At 44.2% G+C, this 23,434-nt stretch overlaps 1 protein-coding gene across 1 annotated transcript in view; it reads left to right on the forward strand.

The window, feature by feature from the left end:
- The window catches only part of LOC118369378 (cadherin-23-like), a 625,272-nt gene that overhangs the window by 544,901 nt on the left and 56,937 nt on the right, over positions 1-23,434 (forward strand). Inside the window, 8 exon segments of the mRNA XM_052498286.1 lie at positions 3,634-3,767; positions 4,044-4,253; positions 4,626-4,733; positions 13,660-13,762; positions 14,054-14,179; positions 14,349-14,552; positions 15,279-15,737; positions 15,972-16,088. Of these exon segments, the coding sequence (XP_052354246.1) occupies positions 3,634-3,767; positions 4,044-4,253; positions 4,626-4,733; positions 13,660-13,762; positions 14,054-14,179; positions 14,349-14,552; positions 15,279-15,737; positions 15,972-16,088 (1,461 nt within the window).

The following is a 23,434-nucleotide window of genomic DNA, read 5'->3' on the forward strand; positions in this document are numbered from 1 at the left end:
GAGCAGTTGGAGGCCACGGAACGAGAGGTGTATGGCATTGAAGCTTGTCTGGAGGTCAGTTAACACAGTGTCCAAAGAAGGGCCAGAAGTATACAGAATGGTGTCGTCTGCGTAGAGGTGGATCAGAGACTCACCAGCAGCAAGAGTGACATCATTGATATATACAGAGAAAAGAGTCGGTCCAAGAATTGAACCCCGTGGCACCCCCATAGACACTGCCACAGGCCCTCCGATTTGACACACTGAACTCTGTCTGAGAAGTAGTTGGTGATCCACACGAGGCAGTCATTTGAGGAACCAAAGCTGTTGAGTTTTTTTTATCGATGGCAGTTATGATATTGTTTAGGACCTTGAGCGTGGCTGATGTGCACCCGTGACCAGCTCTGAAACCAGATTGCATAAGCGGAGAAGGTACTGTGGAATTCGAAATGGTCGGTGATCTGTTTGTTAACTTGGCTTTCGAAGACCTTAGAAAGGCAGGGTAGAATAGATATAGGTCTGTAACGATTTGGGTCTAGAGTGTCTCCCTCTTTGAAGAGGGGGATGACCAGGGCAGCTTTCCAATCTTTGGGGATCTCAGACAATACAAAATAGAGGTTGAACAGGCTAGTAATAGGGGTTGCAAGAATTGCGGTGGATACTTTTAGATAGAGAGGGTCCAGATTGTCTTGCCCAGCTGATTTGTAGGGATCCAGATTTTGCAACTCTTTCAGAACATCAGCTATCTGGATTTGTGTGAAGGGGAAATGGGGGAGGCTTTGGCTGCTGCGGGGGGTACAGGGCTGTTGACCAGGGTAAAGGGTAGCCAGGTGGAGAGCATGGCCCGCCGTTGAAATAATGTTTTTTGAAATGCTCAATTATCATTGATTTATCGATGGTGACAGTGTTTCCTAGTCTCAGCGCAGTGGGCAGCTGGAAGGAGGTGCTCTTATTCTCCAAGGACTTTACAGTGTCCCAGAACTTTTGGGAGTTTGTGCTACAGGATGCAAATTTCTGTTTGAAAAAGCTACCCTTTGCTTTCCTAACAGGATGCAAATTTCTGTTTGAAAAAGCTACCCTTTGCTTTCCTAACTTCCCTGAAAAGTTACATATCGCGGGGGCTATTCGGTGCTAATGCAGTACACCACCGGATTTTTTTGTGCTGGTCAAGGGCAGTCAACTTTGGGGTGAACCATGTGCTATATCTGTTCCTGGTTCTACATTTTTTTAATGGGGCATGCTTATTTAAGATGGTGAGGAAAGCACTTTTAAAGATTAACCAGGCATTCCCTACTGACGGAATGAGGTCAATATCCTTCCAGGAATCAAGATCAATTAGAAAGGCCTGCTTGCTGAAGTGTTTTAGGGAGTGTTTGACAGTGATGAGGGGTGATAAAACATAAACAAGCAGAATGGAGTACCGTGATTAATGGACAGTCCAGCATGCATCAGCTATGTAGCCAAGTGATCAGTGTCCAGGGGGCAGCGGTGGATGGGACTGGCGAGTATTATCCAGGTAAAAAAAACTGGCTGGCTGTGCAGAAGGTAAAGCCGCTAGCAGTGGCTAACAATGACTAAATAGCTTGTAGCTGGTTAGCTTCTGGAGGTTCTTGAATGTGTTCTAAAAATAATAGCGATTCCGTATCACATTGGGTGAGGCAGGTTACCGGAAGGTATAATCGAATAAAAAATTGAAAAGAGATTGAAAGTAAATATTGGTCCAGTGAGTGGTTGGGCTGGCTGGGGACGCGGCGATTCAGACAGTTAGCAGGCCTGTGCTAACAAGCTAACAGTTAGTAGGCCGGGGCTGAGCAAGGTAGCAGTTAGCGGACCGGGGCTAAACAAGCTAGCAGTTAGCAGGCCGAATTAGCAAGCAAGCAGATAGCAAGGTCTAGAAAGTTAGTCTTTGGGGGACATCGCGATGGGGTGAGTCTGTTTATGCCTCTTCATGCGGTGACATCGATAGACCGGTCGTGGATCCGGATATTGTAGCCTAGGAGTATGCTTCGGTGGTAGCACAGGAGCTCTGGCCAGGCTAGCTTCAAGCTAAGTGGATGGAAACGCTAGCCAGGAGTAATCATCCGGGGTTGCGGTTAGCTAGTTAGCTAGTTGTGAAGATCCAGCTGAAAATGTTCAGTTTGCGGTGGGAATCCGGGGATAAAAATAAAATAAAAAATAGGTCCGTTATGCTCTGGTGAGAGTCACGTTGTTCGAACTGGCGAGAGCTTTCCCGAGCTAAAGGTTAGCTGATGACCAGTTAGCTGATGACCGCTAGCAATGGTTTGCTGGTAGTTAGCTGGCTAGCTTCAGTTGAGGGGTTCCGGATCCGAAGTAAATATAAGTACTTTAGAAAAAAAAGCAGATCCGTGCTACATTGGGTGAGGCGGGTTGCAGGAGAGTATTTCGAAGTTGAGGTTTAGCAAAATGTTTTAAAAGACGTGAAGAAAAATATGTTTAAAAAAAAATATATACAAGGGACACGACATGACACGACAAGACGTCCGACTGCTACTCCATCTTGGATAAGCACCTGGTAGGTTCATTGATAATTTGTGTGAGATTGAGGGCATCTAGCTTAGATTGTAGGCCGGCCGGGGTGTTAAGCATGTCCCAGTTTAGGTCACCAAACAGTACGAGCTCTGAAGATAGATGGGGGGCAATCAATTCACATATGGTGTCCAGGGCATAGCTGGTGGCAGAAGATGGTCTATAACAAGCAGCAACGGTGAGAGACTTATTTCTGGAAAGGTGAATTTTTAGAAGTATAAGCTCAAATTGTTTCGGCACACACCTGGATAGAATGACAGAACTCTGCAGGCTATCTCTGCAGCAGATTGCAACTTCCCCCCCTTTGGCAGTTCTATCTTGTCGGAAAATGTTATATTTAGGGATGGAAATTTCAGGATTTTTGGTGGCCTTCCTAAGCCAGGATTCAGACACGGCTAGGACATTATGAAACATATTGAGCCAAAGATTTGACAGTAGACTAGTGGCAAAATAGAACTCAATATGATTTCAATATGATTGAAGTATATATGCCAATGTAGTCTATTTATCTTTTAATGCAGTCATCTCGGTATCTTTCAGTTGTTTGTAACAATTGCAAATACTTTGGCAACTTTCAATTTCCTGTCAACTTAGTTCTAAAGTTATCAGCGGTCACAGTCAGACAGATACCTAGACTAAACATCTTGATTCTATGTTTAGCTGATATATACTGAGAATAAAATTCAAAACATCTAACGATGCACTTTGGCTGCTTTAAATGTGCAAAGGTTTTCAAGAGGCACATTACTAACGAAGGTTCTGGGAAACAGCTTAGCTACTAAAGATACATTGTAAAATGGTTTTAATGACAATCTGAAGGCTCTGGGAAACGAGGCCCTGGTGGTTGCTGGTGTAACTGACTGGGTTATTTATTTGCATAACAGTTACTGGTTGAGAAAATGTAATGACCGGCACAGCCATAGTTGCAGTGGGTGTATGTGTGTGTGTCTTTGTGGAGGAGGGGATGGGTTATTGTGTGTGTGTGCATGCATGCTAGTGAGCTACCATCTGTGTGTGTATGTGTGTGCAGTGTATACAGCTAGTAACCAACTAATCATGCCTTCCTCTCTCTTTCTTTTTCTCTCTCTCTCTATCTTACTCTCTCAGATGAGTTTGTGATATCTCCAGTGGAGGGAGAGCTGCGTGTGAGGAGAGATGTGGAGCTGGACAGAGAGACCACACCCTTCTACAACATCACTGTCATGGCAAAAGACCTGGGCAAACCACCACGCAGCAGCATGGTGTGTTCGCACAGACATGCACTGATTTTGTGGTGCTTCCTGCTAACATGCTCAGACACTTCAATGTACACAACACATGTGCCCATACACACACACACACACACACACACACACACACACACACACACACACACACACACACACACACACACACACACACACACACACACACACACACACACACACACACACACACACACACACACATATATATATATACACACACACTTAGAAAGACTAAGTGCCACCCTGTCTTGTGTCTCCTTCATCTCCCAGGTGGTGGTGGGTGTCCACGTTCTGGACATCAATGACAATGACCCCGTGCTGCTCAACCTGCCCCATAACACCAGTGTGAGCGAGGGGGCGTCCGTCTACACCTCGGTGGCCAGGGTCAGAGCGCAGGATGTAGACAGTGGACGCAACGCCCTACTCACCTACAACATCACTGCTGGAAACCGCTACGGCGCCTTCTACATCAATGACACTGTGAGAGGGAGGGAAAGGAGGGGATGAAGGGGGAGGGAAGGAGGGGATGGAGGGGGAGGAAAGGAGGGGATGGAGGGGGACAGATGGTGTGAGGGAAGAAAAGGAGAGAGAGAGGGTGAGAAGGGATAGAGGGAAAAAGGAAAAATGTGGATAAAAGAAGAAGGGTTACGGAGAGAAGGGTTACGGAGAGTAAAGGGGTAGAACAGATAGAGGAGAGGTAGAGAAATGTAGACCGAGAAATAGATAGAAAGTAATTGAAAAGGGAAGGGTATACTGGCGTAATTGATGAGTAATTTCTATCATCTCTCTCTCTCTCTCTCTCTCTCTCTCTCTCTCTCTCTCTCTCTCTCTCTCTCTCTCTCTCTCTCTCAGACAGGGGTGGTGCAGGTGAACAGGCCTCTGGACAGAGAGAGGGTGGCAGAGTACAGACTGGCCATTACAGTCAAAGACAACCCTGAGAACTCCCGCATCGCTCGCCGGGTACTGCCACACACACACACACATAATCCCCTCTCAGCCCATACGCTATTTACTGGCAAAGTCAAGCCTCTGCTTCCTCAGCTGTAAGCTACCAAAACTCTGCAAAATCGTACACTGATCTTATCATTGATTATCTACAATGCCGAGTGAAAGTCTACACACCTCTTGCACAGTCTTTATAATTAAATATAAAAACAGATTCAATTAGATTTTTTCCCTACAGATCTACATAACCTATTGTACATTTTAAAGTGAAAATGTCTTTAACCCAGCCATTACAGCTGTGAATCATTTTGAATAGGATTCTATCAAATTGCAACTCTTATGGCAACATACCATTGTTTTTGTGCTCAAAAAAGTGCTCAAGTGCACAACATTTGGTTGAGGTTCATTGATGGACAGCTATATTCAAACCCTGTCTCAGATGTTCAAGCAAAATATACAGTACATTTGGAAAGTATTCAGACCCCTTCGCTTTATCCACTTTTTCTCAAATTAATTAATTATTTTCTCCCCTCATCAATCTACACACAATACCCCATAATGACAAAGAAAAAACAGTTTATTTTTTATTTTTGCAAATGTATTAAAATAAAAGATCAGGTGCATCCTGCTTCCATTGATCATCCTTGAGATGTTTCTACAACCTGGACTCCACCTGTGGTAAATTCAATTGATTGGATATGATTTGGAAAGGCACACACCTGCCTATATAAAGTCCCACACCTGACAGTGCATGTCAGAGCAAAAAAAGAAGCCATAAGGTCAAAAGAATTGTCCGTAGAGCTCCGAGACAGGATTGTGTCGAGGCACAGATCTGGGGAAGGGTACCAAAAACTGCAGCATTGAAGTTGCCCAAGAACACAGTGGTCTCCATCATTCTTAAATGGAAGACATTTGGAACCACCAAGACTCTTCCTCGAGCTGGCCACCCAGCCGAACTGAGCAATCGGGAGAGGAGGGCCTGTGTCAGGAAGGTGACCAAGAACCCGATGTGTACTCTCACAGAGCTCCATTGTTCCTCTGTGGAGATGGGAGAACCTTCCAGAAGGACCACCGTCTCTGTAGCACTCCACCAATCAGGCGTTATGGTAGAGAGGCTAGACGGAAGCCACTCCTCAGTAAAAGTCACGTCAGCCCACTTGGAGTTTGCAAAAGGCACCTCGAAGGACTCAAAGACCATAAGAAACAAGATTCTCTGGTTTGATGAACCCAAGATTGAACTCTTTGGCCTGGCACCGCTCAACACCTGGCCAATACCATCCCTACGGTGAAGCATGGTGGTGCAAGCGTCATGCTGTGTGGATGATTTTCAGGGACTGGGAGACTAATCAGGATGGAGGGAAAGATAAACAGAGCAAATAAAAAACTGTTTATGCTTTGTCATTATCGGGCATTGTGTGTAGATTGATGTTTTTTTATTCCCTCATTAATTTCAGAATAAGGCTGTAACGTAAAACATTTTGGAAAAAGTGAAGGGGTCTGAATACTTCCCGAATGCACTGTAAGTCAGGACTGAGACTGGACCACCCAGGAACTGCTCAATACATATTGAAAAGCCATTTTGGTGCTTCTTTGGCATTGACATCCCAGGGTTTTCCTGTAATTCTTTACCTATGCTTTGGTCTTTTCTTATTTCATTTGATCCTAACAAACTCCCCAGTCCCTGCTGTTGATAAGCATACCCATGACTTGACGATGCCACCTGGTATCTTCTGGCGCCGACAGAGATGCCCGCCTCGCTTTGCGTTCCTAGGAAACTATGCAGTATATTTTACCTTTTTATGTGTTATTTCTTACATTGTTACCCCAGGAAAGCTTAGGTTTTATTACATACAGTTTGGGAGGAAGTATTGGATATAAGAGCAACGTCAACTCACCAACATTACGACCAGGAATACGACTTTTCAGAAGCGGATCCTCTGTTTGGCCCACCACCCAGGATAATGGATCGGATCCCAGCTGGCTTCCCAAAACAACGATGCCGCAGAAGGGGCAGACGGAGCGGTCTTCTGGTCAGGCTCCGTAGACGGGCACATCGCGCACCGCTCCCGAGCATACTACTCGCCAATGTCCAGTCTCTTGACAACAAGGTAGATGAAATCCGAGCAAGGGTTGCCTGAGACATCAGAGACTGCAACGTTATTTGTTTCGTGGAAACATGGCTCACTCAAGACACGCTATCAGAGTCGGTACAGCCACCTGGTTTCTTCACGCATCGCGCCGACAGAAACAAGCATCTGTCTGGTAAAAAGAAGAGCGGGTGTGCCGACCGCATTATCTACCAAGAGAATTCTCTTCGATCATAATCACAATCGTGTATATTCCCCCCCAAGCAGACACAACAGCTCTGAACAAACTTCATTTGACTCCATGTAAACTGGAAACCACACATGAGGCTGCATTTATTGTAGATGGGGATTTTAACAAGGCTAATCTGAAAACAAGGCTTCCTACATTTTAACAGGATATCGATTGCTCGACCCGAGCTGGCAAAACCCTGGATCATTGTTATTCTAACTTCTGCAACACATATAAGGCCCTCTCCTGCCCTCCTTTCGGAAAAGCTGACCACGACTCCATTTTGTTGCTCCCAGCCTATAGACAGAAACTAAACCAGGAAGCTCCCGCTCAGGTCTGTTCAACGCTGGTCCGACCAATCGGATTCCACGCTTCACGATTGCTTCGATCACGTGGGCTGGGATATGTTCCGCATAGCGTCGAACAACAACATTGATGAATACGCTGATTCGGTGAGCAAGTTTATTTGCAAGTGCATCGGTGATGTTGTACCCAAAGAGTCTATTAAAAAATTCCCCAACCAGAAACCGTGGATTGATGGCGGCATTCGCGCAAAACAGAAAGCGCGAACCACTGCTTTTAATCATGGCATGGTGACCAGAAACTTGACCGTATACAAACAGTGTAGCTTCCACAAGGCAATCAAACAAGCTAAGCGTCAGTATAGAGACAAAGTAGAGTCACAATTCAATGGCTCAGACACGAGTGGTATGTGGCAGGGTCTACAGTCAATCACGGACTACAAAAGAAAATCCAGCCCCATCGCGAACCACGATGTCTTTCTCCCAAACAAACTAAACAACTTCTTTCCTCGCTTTGAGGACAATACAGTGCCACTGACACGGCCTGCTACCAAAACCTGTGGGCTCTCGATCACTGCAGCCAATGTGAGTAAAACATTTAAACGTTTTAACCCTCGCAAGGCTGCAGGCCCAGACAGCATCCCCAGCTGCGTCCTCAGAGCATGCGCAGACCAGCTGGCTGGTGTGTTTACGGACATATTCAATCAATCTTTATCCCAGTCTGCTGTTCCCACATGCTTCAAGAGGGCCACCATTGTTCTTGTTCCTGTTCCCAAAAAAGCTAAGGTAACTGAGCTAAATGACTACCGCCCCGTAGCACTCAATTCCATCATCATGAAGTTCTTTGAGAGACTAGTCAAGGACCATATCACCTCCACCCTACCTGACACCCTAGACCCACTCCACTTTGCTTACTTCCCCAATAGGTCCACAGACAACTCAATCGCAATCACACTGCACACTGCCCTAACCCATCTGGACAAGAGGAATAACTATGTAAGAATGCTGTTCATCGACTACAGCTCAGCATTTAACGCCATAGTACCCTCCAAACTCATCATCAAGCTCGAGACCCTGGGTCCCGGCCCCGCCCTGTGCAACTGGATCCTGGACTTCCTGACGGGCCGCCACCAGGTGGTGAGGGTAGGTGGCAACATCTCCACCCCACTAATCCTCAACATTGGGGCCCAACAAGGGTGCGTTCTCAGCCCTCTCCTGTACTCCCTGTTCACCCATGACTACGTGGCCATGCAAGCCTCCAACTCAATCATCAAGTTTGCAGACGACACTACAGTGGTAGGCTTGATTACCAACAACGGGCGAGACGGCATACAGGGAGGAGGTAAGGGCCCTTGGTGTGAGGTGTCAGTAAAATAACCTCACACTCAATGTTAACAAAACAAAGGAGATGATCGTGGACATCAGGAAACAGCAGAGAGAGCAGTCCCCTATCCACATCGACGGGAAAGTAGTGGAGAGGGTGGAAAGTTTTACATTCTTGGGCGTACACATCACAGGTAAACTGAAATGGTCCACCCACACAGACAGCGTGGTGAAGAAGGCGCAACAGCCTCAGGAGGCTGAAGAAATGGGGCTTGTCACCAAAAACACTCACAAACTTTTACAGATGCACAATCGAGAGCATCCTGTCGGGCTGTATCACCGCCTGGTACGGCAACGGCTCCACCCACAACCGTAAGGCTCTCCAGAGGTTAGTGAGGTCTGCACAATGCATCACCGGGGGCAAACTACCTATCCTCCAGGACACCTACACCAGCCGATGTCACAGGAAGGCCAAAAAGATCCAGGACAACAACCACATGAGCCACTGCCTGTTCACCCTGCTAAGATCCAGTACAGGTGCATCAACACCTGCCAACATATTGACTCAACTCTAGCCACTTTAATAATGGAAAAATGTAATAAATGTATCACTAGCCACTTTAAACAATGCCCCTTTATATGTTTACATACACTACATTACTCATCTCATATGTATATACTGTACCCTATACCGTCTACTGCATCTTGCCATCTTGTGGTAATCACTAGCCACTTTAAACAATGCTTTATATAATGTTTATATAATGTTTACATACCTGTCGTACGTATTAAAGTGTCTAATTGCGTGATTAACTGAATCAAGCAATTATTAACTCATTAACCTGGGGCACCATGGGAAAACTAGTTTTTATTGAGTTTGTATTTCCCAAATTAACTCAAAGAATATCAGAATATCGATTTTACAACAGCTAATTAACCAGTTGCCTCTACCTATCTCGTTCTGAACGTCGTAGAGCCCGTGAATCTGCACGGACCCGGGTCTCACCAGTGAGTTCGTACCACACCAATCTTAGTTGAATATTTATTTACTAAAAAGCTAAAGTGATAATAAAACATACACATAGACTAAACACATTATAGGCTATTGATTAGAACTTAGTATAACGGGCCAACACACTATGGCGCGTGTTACCCACTATGGGGATTTCAAAAGAGAGAGAAAAAGAAAGTACATGAGGAATATACATTTGGGTGAATTTGTCAGCTATGCTATTCTTTTTTTAAGTTATTTTTTTTAAATTGAATTTTACACATTTTTCTCCCCAATTTCGTGGTATCCAATTGTTTTTAGTAGCTACTATCTTGTCTCATCGCTACAACTCCCGTACGGGCTCGGGAGAGACGAAGGTTGAAAGTTATGCGTCCTCCGATACACAACCCAACCAACCACTGCTTCTTAACACAACGCAAATCCAACCCGGAAGCCAGCCGCACCAATGTGTCGGAGGAAACACCGTGCACCTGGCAACCTTGGTTAGCGCGCACTGCATCCTGCCCGCCACAGGAGTCGCTGGTGCGCGATGAGACAAGCAAGCCCTCCCTAACCCGGACGATGCTAGGCCAATTGTGCGTCGCCCCACGGACCTCCCGGTCGCGGCCGGTTACGAAAGAGCCTGGGCGCGAACCCAGATGTGCTGGTGGCATAGCTGGCTCTGCAGCACCCTTGATTAACCACTGCTCCACCCGGGAGGCCCCAGCTATGCTATTCTAACCCTAGCCTTGCCCCAAACTGCCGTTCTTATGGGTCAGAATATAATGATGTAATTCCGTGGGGATGATCTCTGAGGATTCTCTGTGTAGGCCTTCAGCTGTTCGATGACGCACGACTCCGGCGCACCTCTCTGAGCGTCCTCCCGATGTCAGTGTCCTTTTTGGCTTAGGAGTCTGTTCCCTCACCCTTTGCTCTGGAAGGGGTCTTCTGAGGACAGACAGCTCTGTAGCTCAGAGCTCACAGCATAGGAATGAAACCCTTTAGATACCGATAGACTATATACAGCTGCAGCGATCGGTTAGCTGCTCAGATAGCAGATGTTTGAAGTTGGTGAGGGAGATAAAAGTCTCCAACTTCAGCGATTTTTGCAATTTGTTCCAGTCACAGGCAGCAGAGAACTGGAACGAAAGGCGGCCAAATGAGGTGTTGGCTTTAGGGATGATCAGTGAGATACACCTGCTGGAGCGCGTGCTACGGATGGGTGTTGCCATCGTGACCAGTGAACTGAGATAAGGCGGAGCTTTACCTAGCGTGGACTTGTAGATGACCTGGAGCCAGTGGGTCTGGCAATGAATATGTAGCGAGGGCCAGCCGACTAGAGCATACAGGTCGCAGTGGTGGGTGGTATAGGGTGCTTTAGTGACAAAACGGATGGCACTGTGATAAACTGCATCCAGTTTGCTGAGTAGAGTGTTGGAAGCAATTTTGTAGATGACATTGCCGAAGTCGAGGATTGGTAGGATAGTCAGTTTTACTAGGGTAATTTTGGCGACGTGAGTGAAGGAGGCTTTGTTGCGGAATAGAAAGCCGACTCTTGATTTGATTTTCGATTTTCGATTTGATATGAGTCTGGAAGGAGAGTGTACAGTCTAGCCAGACACCTAGGTACTTATAGATGTCCACATATTCAAGGTCGGAACCATCCAGGGTGGTGATGCTGGTCAGGCATGCGGGTGCAGGCAGCGAACGGTTGAAAAGCATGCATTTGGTTTTTCTAGCGTTTAAGAGCAGTTGGAGGCCACGGAAGGAGTGTTGTATGGCATTGAAGCTTGTTTGGAGGTTAGATAGCACAGTGTCCAAGGACGGGCCGGGAGTGTATAGAATGGTGTCGTCTGCATAGAGGTGGATAAGGGATGGATGCATAGCCCGCAGCAAGAGCAACATCATTGATATATACAGAGAAAAGAGTCGGCCCGAGGATTGAACCCTGTGGCACCCCCATAGAGACTGCCAGAGGACCGGACAGCATGCCCTCCGTTTTGACACACTGAACTCTGTCTGCAAAGTAATTGGTGAACCAGGCAAGGCAGTCATCCGAGAAACCGAGGCTACTGAGTCTGCCGATAAGAATATGGTGATTGACAGAGTCGAAAGCCTTGGCAAGGTCGATGAAGACGGCTGCACAGTACTGTCTTTTATCGATGGCGGTTATGATATCGTTTAGTACCTTGAGCGTGGCTGAGGTGCATCCCGTGACCGGCTCGGAAACCAGATTGCACAGCGGAGAAGGTACGGTGGGATTCGAGATGGTCAGTGACCTGTTTGTTGACTTGGCTTTCGAAGACCTTAGATAGGCAGGGCAGGATGGATATAGGTCTGAAACAGTTTGGGTCCAGGGTGTCTCCCCCTTTGAAGAGGGGGATGACTGCGGCAGCTTTCCAATCCTTGGGGATCTCAGACGATATGAAAGAGAGGTTGAACAGGCTGGTAATAGGGGTTGCGACAATGGCGGTGGATAGTTTCAGAAATAGAGGGTCCAGATTGTCAAGCCCAGCTGATTTGTACGGGTCCAGGTTTTGCAGCTCTTTCAAAATATCTGCTATCTGGATTTGGGTAAAGGAGAACCTGGAGAGGCTTGGGCGAGGGGGCGGAGCTGTTGGCCGAGGTTGGAGTAGCCAGGCGGAAATTCACCCGCTTCGACACAGCTACTCATCCGTAGCTTGGGTAGAAAAGGATTTCTTTGTCCTCAAACTTGCGTTGCGTTCTGGGTTCGTTTACTTTTTAGACCTTGCTGCAGCTTGGGTCACGTAGTCTTCCTGTAAATTCTATACTCACAGGTTTTATACCCTTGGGTCAGAAGTGGGTGTAACCGCCTTTAGGGCAATTGTCTGGGTGTACCAAGTTAATGAGGCAATTTATTCAAATCCAATTTTAGACAACTAATTTAACATTTCATCTTCCCCAAAACATTCTCTTTGATTTGGATATTTTCCATACAACATATAATGTATAAACATCAAACATATACTAAGAAAACGTTTCACATTACAATGTTTTTGTAATAACGTCATCTATTAACCTTTAATAACAAAACAAAAACATACATTTTCTATCTATCGTCATGACCACCATTGTGGCTGACGGAAACCATTGTTCCAAAGTCCCTTTATTTCATGTTTAATGTTCTGAGGCTGGTTCTCCATAGTAACAGAACAAAGGAATTTGTCTGTGGCCTGAGATTTACCAGGGGCGTGAGGGGTCATAAAACCCCCCACATCTTCAGACACCTAGATCTCTCCTCCTCTGTTGGGGTTGAGAGATAATCTGTAGGGTTGTGGTCTCCTGTAACCTGACCTGGTCAGGACAGTCATGACATACCTTACATTTCTCATATGTATATACTGTACTCTATACCATCTACTGCATCTTACCTTTGCCGTTCTGCCATCACTCATTCATATATTTTTATGTACATATTATTTTTCATTCCTTTACACTTGTGTGTATAAGGTCGTTTTTGTGAAATTGTTAGGTCAGATTACTTGTTAGATATTACTGCATGGTCGGAACTAGAAGTACAAGCATTTCACTACACTCGCATTCACATCTGCTAACCATGTGTATGTGACAAATACAATTTGATTCGATTTGACAATACTTGAAAATACAGCGGGTTTCGTGTTTTGTGTTGTATTGGATTTGACCCAAACCTGTAGTTTTTAGATTAGGCCAATAAGTGAATTTCTTTGCTGTGTTGTCCAGCAGTATTACTAAACATTCTTGTTGCAAACATAATGTGGAAAGAATGGAATGGTGTTGATCCTCTGTATTTTCAAGTATTGATTTTTACCATACTGCCCAGCTCTACATTGACTGCATTATTCAATGACACTCAACCTTCAAATATTGTATGAAATTAAAGCTATTTTCTTTTTTATTGAGAACATTTTTCACCTTCTTCTTTGCCCCTCCCTCTTTCCCTTCCCTATCCACCCATCCCTCCCTACCCAATCTGTCACCGTCCCCCGCCATCCATTCCTCTCTCCAGGACTCAGAAGTGCTGGTGATCACAGTTTTGGATGAGAATGACAACAGGCCCATATTCACACAGACCAGCTACCGGGCTGAGATCACTGAGAACTCCCCCACAGGTAACAACCTCACTGGTGTGTTTTTATGTCGGTCTGTGTGTCTGTTTGTTTCAATTGATAATGTATAATTCCTCTGCTACCTCTGTCCCTAACATGGCACCCACTACCTATCTCTGCTTTCCTCTATTTCTATCACTAATTTTTCTCTCTCTTCCCACTCTCTCCCCAATCTCAATCTTTCCCTCTTTCATCAATCTTTCTTGCTTTTCCCTCTTCAACTCTTGCATTTAACTGTCCTCTCCCCTTCTGCCTTCACGCACATCTTCCTTTCTCCATCTCTCCCTCTCTTAGGCAGTGCTGTGTCAATGTTGAACGGACCAGTGTTGGCTGAGGACAAAGACATTGGGCCCAACGCTGTGGTCAGGTACCATCTGCTGGGAACAAGACAGGACCTCTTCACTGTGGACTCTGATACAGGTCACACACACATATTAATCACTCAATCACAATCCTCTAATGCATGCACACTCAAACACATGCACACACTCTCACTCACAACAATACACACATGCAATTAATTAGAACACCTTTGAAGTCATCACCAATGAAGCCACTGCCTGTACCTCTCCCTTGTTCCCCCTTGCAGGTGTGGTGCGTGTGCAACAGGGGGCGCTGTTGGACCGCGAGATGTTTGTGGAGCCTCGGGTGGAGCTGTTCCTGGTGGGGGAGGATGTGTGGGGGCTCAACAGCAGTGTACCCCTCACTGTGACAATCCTGGATCAGAACGACAACCCTCCTGTCTTCAACCCCCCCAGCCTAACTGTGCACCTCCCTGAGAACAGCCCCACTGGTGAGCGTGTGTTGGTGTGGATGGATGTGTCTGTGTCTTATGTCTGTGTGACTCAATTTATGCATTCATGCGTGTATACAGTTGAAGTCGGAAGTTTACATACACTTAGGTTGGAGTCATTAAATCTTGTTTTTCAACCATTCAACAAATGTATTGTTAACAAACTATAGTTTTGGCAAGTCGGTTAGGACATCTACTTTGTGCATGCCACAAGTAATTTTTCCAACAATTGTTTACAGACAGATTATTTCACTTATAATTCACTGTATCACAATTCCAGTGGGTGAGAAGTTTACATACACTAAGTTGACTGTGCCTTTTAAGGCTACCAAATGTTAATTGAGTGTATGTAAACTTCTGACCCACTGGGAATGTGATGAAAGAAATCAAATCTGAAATAAATCATTCTCTCTACTATTATTCTGATGTTTCACATTCTTAAAATAAAGTGGTGATCTTACCTGACCTAAAACAGGGAATTTGTATTGTGAAATTGTGAAAAACTGAGCTGTGTACCAAGACAGTGGCGGAGTGACAGCTTTTTTATTTTTTGAATGGCAAATTTCCCCTTTAAGCCTAGTCCTGGACAAAAAATACAATTCAATGGAGTTTCTCCATTAAACATCATTTTTTTTGTGCAGGACTGGACTTAATCTATGTCTGGGAAACCTGCCCCTTGTGTTCTATCCTTACCCCTGTGTCCTGTTTCCTCTCTCTCTCTTTTAGGTGTGGTGGTAACCCAGCTGTCTGCTAGTGACGCTGATTCAGGCTCTAACGCCTGGCTGCTCTACCGGCTGGAAAGTGGCGCGCAGGACCGCTTCATAGTCGACTCCCTGTCCGGCGCCATTCTGGTGGGCAACGCCATCCTCGACCGTGAGGAGCGCGGTTCCTACCGCCTGGTCATCTTGGCTACAGACCGCGGCACGCCCTCGTTGTCGGGCACTGCCACCCTGTCGGTCATCCTGGATGATGTCAACGACTCACGACCGCGTTTCATTGAACCCGTGACGACTATCAATGTAAACGAGTCTACACCGCCAGGCGTGGTGGTGGCTACACTCGCCGCCGAGGATCATGACCTACGACCCCGGCTGGAATATTACATTATCTCTGTGGAGGCCAAGGATGATGGGAATAACCCTGTAGATGGGCTGCAAGAGTCTTTCGGCATCGATTTCCACACGGGTTAGTAGTCAACATACTGTAGATAATGTTTAGTATTTTACTTTACTTAGTTGCCTGTCAGATTCTGTGGATGTTGTGTAAATATGTTTATGCAGTATAAGTAAGTGTGTGTATGTGCGTGCGTGCGGGAGTGTGTATGTACATGTGCATGTATGTGAGCCTGTTTGTGTGTGATAATTGTGTGTATATGTGACCTGTATGTGTGTGTGTGTATATGTGTGTGTGTTCCCACAGGTGCTGTGTTTGTGCATAACCCACTCAACAGAGAGCTGGTGGCCACATTTGAGATCCTTGTGTCGGTGCATGACAACGCCAGTGATGTCATCGACATGTCAGTCAGCGTACCTAATGGTGAGGCGTCATCTAAAATCACCCTACTTTTGTTTGTTATTTTATCACCGTTTTGTGGCCCTATATGTCCCTCAAGATTCAGCACTTTGTTAAACCAACAGAAATTGTTAGTAAATGATTTAGTGCAGCTCATGCTAAAAACAAGCATACACACAAACCACAATCACTACAATCCGCTCAAAATAGGTTGAAAGCAATGCTTCCCAAACTTTTTTGGTCTCTTGACCCCAACCATGTGAAAACAATTATGTAATTAAGTAATTATGTAATTAATGTTAACATCTTTATTTTGGGCTATGGCAGTCAATTGAAAAACATTATAACAGTATTACACATAATTTTAATGTGGGGCTATGACAGTCAATTGCAAATTAGTCTGGCATAATGTATTTTATCTCACCACCACTGATGAGATGGGTGGGTTTGATGCTGTTTTTTTTATACATCCATTGTGATTGACAACAGTTCCTCTCTCAATGCAAAAAATCTTTGCAACATTCACCCACGATAACCACCAAGCCTCGGTGTGAAATAGAACATTATCATGCTCTGATTCCATATCTCCAGATAACTTTGCGAACAGGCCGTGTGCACAGTGGATGTAGTTTGATGTAGTTTACAATCAAAGTTACTTTCCGTAGTATATCGCTGAGATCTGTGGCTCAGCTCTTTGGCTGCCATTTGCTCTCGGTTTATCATACAATGCATACAATCTACTTGCAGTGAAGCCGCTCACCATCTACATCACATTCAGTCATCTAACAGACTCCCATCCAGAGCGATCTGCAGAAGCAACCAGGGTCAACGCCCTGCTCAAGGGCACGTCGACAGATCTCCCACAAGGTGAAAAACGGGGACCCGAACCAGCGACCCATCAGCCACCAGACCAAGCTCCCAACCGCCAGGCCACCAGCCCTCTAAGATCCCCCCTCAGTTTCCCAAGAGCTGCCCCTCAACTATCCGAGACCCCACCCCCAAGACTCTTACTTGAATGAGAGTCTGTGTATATGCATGTGTACAAACACCTGTGCGGCATAATCCTCAGGCAAACAGTCATTAGCTGTTACAACACTGCCCCTCTGTGTTATTCAAACATACTTTTTATTTTGACTTTATTTTTTTACTTTTATCTTTGACCATCATTCTATCCCCGCCCAGCAACTCCACTCCCACTTGTCTCCAATTCCACATCCCAACCCTCAGCTTCCTTCGGCCCATCCAACCTACAGTGGGGAGAACAAGTATTTGATACACTGCCGGTTTTGCAGGTTTTACAACTTACAAAGAATGTAGAGGTCTGTAATTTTTAATATAGGTACACTTCAACTGTGAGAGACGGAATCTAAAACAAACAGCAGCAACAGACTTTGTAAAGATGCTGGAGGAAACAGGTACAAAAGTATCTATATTATATTATATTATTATATATATTATATTATTATATTATAGTATCTATATCCACAGTGAAACAAGTTCTATATCGACATAACCTGAAAGACTGCTCAGCAAGGAAGAAGCCACTGCTCCAAAACCACCATAAAAAAGACAGACTACGGTTTGCAACTGCGCATGGGTACAAAGATCGTACTTTTTGGAGAAATGTCCTCTGGTCAGATGAAACAAAAATAGAACTGTTTGAAGGGAAAAGGGGGAGGCTTGCAAGCCAAAGAACACCATCCCAACCGTGAAGCACGGGAGTGCAGCATCATGTTGTGGGGGTGCTTTGCTGCATTAGGGACTGGTGCACTTCACAAAATAGATGACATCATGAGGGAGAAAAATTCAGTCAGGAAGTTAAAGATTGGTCGCAAATGGGTCTTCCAAATGGACAATTACCCCAAGTATACTTCAAAAGTTGTGGCAAAAGGGCTTAAGGACAACAAAGTCAAGGTATTGGACTGGCCATCACAAAGCCCTGACCTCAATCCTATAGAAGATTTGTGGGCAGATCTGAAAAAGCGTGTGCGAACAAGGAGGCCTTACAAACCTGACTCAGTTACACCAGCTCTGTCAGGAGGAATGGGCCAAAATTCACCCAACTTATTGTGGGAAGCTTGTGGAAGGCTTCACAAAACATATGACCCAAGTTAAACAATTTAAAGGCAATGCTACCAAATACTAATTGAGTGTATGTAAACTTCTGACCCACTGGGAATGTGATGAAAGAAATAATATCTGAAATAAATTATTCTCTCTGCTATTATTCTGACATTTCACATTCTTAAAATAAAGTGGTGATCCTAACTGACATAAGACAGGGAATTTTTACTAGGATGAAATGTCAGGAATTGTGAAAAACGGAGTTTAAATGTATTTGGCAAAGGTGTATGTGAACTTCCGACTGTATATGACATGTATTTTTTCCTATGCCCCTGTTTCGAGACATCTGCATGATAATGTTACATTCTAAATAAAAACACATTTCACACATATTATTTAGTATATGTAAAGACAAGATTAAATGAAGAATAGTCTGATGGGTAATAATTTTTCACTTGTGAATGATATATTATCACTTGTGAATGATGCCGAGCATAAGGCAAGAAACAATGCCTTTTTTTAGGCGACCTTTTATGAATCATAGTCGCATACCTCATGTAGCCTATTCCATACGCCTATATGTTTTGATAAGGTTGGTAATCGCAAGTGAAGTGGCCAAATAACTTCTTAAAATTAAGATCATTAATCCACTTTACAAGGAGTGTGGAGCCTAACTGGCATACATAAACCAGCGGCTGCGTTTCAAGTTTGGGGAAGATACATTTCACCTTTATAATTGTTGCTAATGGAGTTTTCCCGCTAATGGAACATTTTAGCTTCTAGCCTAATTCCTTGTGTGCATTGCTGTGCTAATAATGGGAAGAAATATCCTAATAGTTTATCAACATTTAAAGCTAAATGTTCTGATTTGTTGCGTCACCCACATTGCGTAAAACATTTTTTTAGTGTGCATTAAGGCCACACGAAGGGGATGCCGCCATGAAATTCTAGGCATTATCAATTGCTTGTCAAATTGTGATTGAGAGACTGATAACGTGTGTACAGCCTGCGCAAAAAAAAACGAAGCAGAGCTCATGCAGACTTACAATGTATTATAAAACATGTAGCCCAATGTTTGTCGAACAACTAAAGTTACATTAATAACACTAAATTAAGCATATAGGAGTATTTATTTATTTGTTATCCACTCAACACAGAATAGCCGCATATGCGAACTCGCTCATCGTTTGGAGAAAATATGCCTTGTATTTTTTTCAGCGTTGTTCGATTGTATTATTCATACTATAAAATAATGCCACGGAATTCTAAGCACATCTTCTCTGCTAAATGAACTAGTGTAACCCACAGCCATTTGGCATAGCCAGTTCATGACCTAACATAAGGACAACTCAGTTTGCTATTCTGTTCTTCTGAAATAGACTACATTTTCTTCGAATCATGTTTCTGTAGACCTGTCTAAAATAAAACATTTTTTTATTGTGAAAGTGTTGGCTATATTACATGGATTTATTAGACTTTTTAAAATATAAACTCAGCAAAAAAAGATACATCCTCTCACTGTCAACTGCATTTATTTTCAGCATCCTTACCATGCGTAAATATTTGTATGAACATAACAAGATTCAACAACTGAGACATAAACTGAACAAGTTCCACAGACATGTGACCAACAGAAATAGAATAATGTGTCCCTGAACAAAGTGGGGGTCAAAATCAAAAGTAACAGTCAGTATCTGGTGTGGCCACCAGCTGCATTAAGTACTGCAGTTCATCTCCTCCTCATGGACTGCACCACATTTACCAGTTCTTGCTGTGAGATGTTACCCCACTCTTCCACCAAGGCACCTGCAAGTTCCCAGACATTTCTGGGGGGAATGGACCTAGCCCTCACCCTCCGATCCAACAGGTCCCAGACGTGCTCAATGGGATTGAAATCCGGACTCTTCGCTGGCCATGGCAGAACACTGACATTCCTGTCCTGCAGGAAATCGCTTACAGAACGAGCAGTATGGCTGGTGTCATTGTCATGCTGGAGGGTCATGTCAGGATTAGCCTGCAGGAAGGGTACCACATGAGGGAGGAGGATGTATTCCCTGTAACGCACAGCATTGAGAATTCCTGCAATGACAACAAGCTCAGTCCGATGATGCTGTGACACACCGCCCCAGTCCACCTCCAAATCGATCCCACTCCAGTGTACGGTGTAATGCTTATTCTTTCGACGATAAACGCGAATCCGACCATCACCCCTGGTGAGACAAAACCGCAACTCGTCAGTGAAGAGCACTTTTTGCCAGTCCTGTCTTGTCCAGCGACGGTGGGTTTGTGCCCATAGGCGACGTTCTTGCCAGTGATGTCTGGTGAGGACCTGCCTTACAACAGGCCTACAAGCCCTCAGTCTAGCCTCTCTCAGCCTATTGCGGACAGTCTGAGCACTGATGGAGGGATTGTGTGTTCCTGGTGTAAACTCGGGCTGTTGTTGTTATCAGATTTACATCTACACAGAATGGATCATACATTGATTACAAATTATGTCATAAAGGAAAACATCCATAGCGGGCGGAACAGATATGACGACTGGTTACACAAAGAAAGGGGGTTGGGTTTTGAATGAAAGAGCGGGAAGACAGGAACAAAAATATGTTGTGTCTCTATCGGGCCGTAGGCAGCTATGCTATCGTAAATACAGTATCTTATGCATTCTAAATAACCGCCCATTTGAAAAAGGAAAATGCAATAAATATTTACTCTGAGCTGTGCTCCGGTAGATTGGTCGTAGATGGAAGGCCGGGTTGTCCAGCATGGATCTCCTGTCCTCTGAAGAATGTCTCTGGTGGGAAACAGGATACGTTGTAGTATCGTTGTGTGTGTTAGACGGGATACGTCATCCGTCCTTTCCTTGCCCACATTTACAGCGGCTGCTGCTAACTCAACAGCAAGGAGGTATCACTTCTGGAGTGAATAAGAGTTCAAAGTTCATGCCAAGTTGCCATACTTTAAGCTTGTGCTATATTCTGGCTGGTATAGTCAAAATTAATCCTTTCAGTGTGTCGATCGTCACCTTCACATTGAACACGATGCTAATTTCGTTAGGTTATTATCTGAGCCCTTTTAACGTAGGACCGTCGTCCTCACGTCCTCGGAACAGAAAGTAGAATTTTCGGCAACGGGTTTATATAGTGGTGAAGAGAAGGGCGTGATTCATAGTTCACTTGGGCGGGTCCTATGAGTGAGCAGAGTTTACTCTATGACAACCAATTCTCTCCTTTAGAAGCTAAAATTCATTTAATCTTTTCACAAATAGTTTCATATTTAAACATTTAAATTGCACAACAATTCCATGTGAATCTGTTAACTAGAATGTGTAGACTTTCCAAGATACAGTTTGTCATCCTGTCCATTAGTAGTAATGTATGTCTCAGACAACAAATGATCTGGGATCATATTCATTAAGTACCAACTCATATTTTCAACTGATTGGATTACCGAAATATGGTTATGTTTCCCACCTTTTGATGTTACCAGACTCTCTATGTTACAAAGGCTTTATAAGAGTCAACTCTAAAAAGTAGAGAGAGAGAAAAGGGGAAAGGTATTTATGGGGGTCATAAAACTCCCCCAACAGGCCAATGGGAAACATTGTTGTTAGATTAAGATCTGTGAAGTTATTTGGATTTTTACGAATTATCTATTAAAGACAGGGACGTTTATTTTTTTGCTGAGTTAATATGTTCCAAAGGTCTGCATCAGTGGCTTGTAGGCTATGTGTGGAAGCCAGGAGATGCTAAATGTGTTTACGTCAATTAACGGTCAATTACCGTGAGACCGAAAGTTATTTGCTTGACAATCACCGGCTGACAACATTTTGTGACCGCCGCAGCCATAGTCATACCAATAATTATTTAGCTATTTGATTTTTAGTTTTAGGACGCTTCTAGGTATAAAGTAAAAAACAAATGGATGAAACATTGAATTTGGCCTTAATGCTATTAGCCCGTAGAAGCATACATGAAAAACAGATAGATTAGAAGTATGTTTTGAAGTATCTGTCCTATATCTGAGAGATTTAAGCATGCTCGGGAGTGTTGTTTTTTTTTACCCTTGTTTAACCCCTTTTTTGGTACTAAAGTATTTCCATATATGTGACTGACCAGCTCAAATCGGTCTTATGTAGCAAAATCTGATTTTTTAAATATTTTTTACGTTGGATAATAGTAGAGACTCAGAGCTAACAAATGGTATATCATACATTGCATTTTTGAGGAACAATGGGAAAGTAATTCTGCTTTGAAAGTTGATTAAACTTTTAAACTCACTTTTGAGAAAAGGGCCTTTGAATATTTTGGTACCTACTGGAGAGCTCTACTTTGTCTACACCCTTTCAGCATTGTCCACACCCTATTAAGCCAGCCCCACCCATCTCTTTAAGGATTCACATTTGAGGTCATGTGCTAAACAGTGAGTAGTGTAGTAAAGATTAACTAAAAGTTGTAGTAGCCTACAGTGAGGAACAATTCCAGGTAAACAGAAAGTGTCCCGATAAAAATATGTTATAGATATTAGATGACACCCAGACACACTTGTCTAAATTGATGGGTCATGGGAAATAAATCATATAACCCCCAGCCACATCCAGTGGTGGAAAAAGTACTACATTGTCATACTTGAGTAAAAGTATAAATCATTTCAGCACCACTGGGTTTTTTCCCCATTCTTCAAAGCAAAACTGCTCCAGCTCCTTCAAGTTGGATGGGTTCCGCTGGTGTACAGCACTCTTTAAGTCATACCACAGATTCTCAGTTGGATTGAGTCATTCCCACAAGAATTTACCTGTATTTACCTCAATCCATCATTCCTTCAATTCTGACCAGTTTCCCAGTCCCTGCCGATGAAAAACATCCTCACAGCATGATGCTGCCACCACCACGCTTCACTGTGGGGATGGTGTTCTCGGGGTAATGAGAGGTGTTGGGTTTGCGCCAGACATAGCGTTTTCCATTATGGTCAAAAAGCTCAATTTTAGTCTCATCTGACCAAAATACCTTCTTCCATATGTTTGGGGTGTCTCCAACATGCCTTTTGGTGAACACCAAATGTGCTGGCTTATGTTTTCTTTAAGCATGGCTTTTTTTCTGGCCACTCTTCCGTAAAGGCCAGCTCTGTGGAGTGTACGGCTTAAAGTGGTCCTATGGACCGATACTCCAATCTCCGCTGTGGAGCTTTTCAGCTCCTTCAGGGTTATCTTTAGTATTTTCGTTGCCTCTCTGTTTAAATGCCCTCCTTGCCTGGTCTGTGAGTTTTGGTGGGTGGCCCTCTCTTGGCGTGTTTGTTATGGTGCCATATTC

This window comes from Oncorhynchus keta, chromosome 36, assembly GCF_023373465.1.
Source record: "Oncorhynchus keta strain PuntledgeMale-10-30-2019 chromosome 36, Oket_V2, whole genome shotgun sequence".
NCBI classification, from domain to species: domain Eukaryota; kingdom Metazoa; phylum Chordata; class Actinopteri; order Salmoniformes; family Salmonidae; genus Oncorhynchus; species Oncorhynchus keta.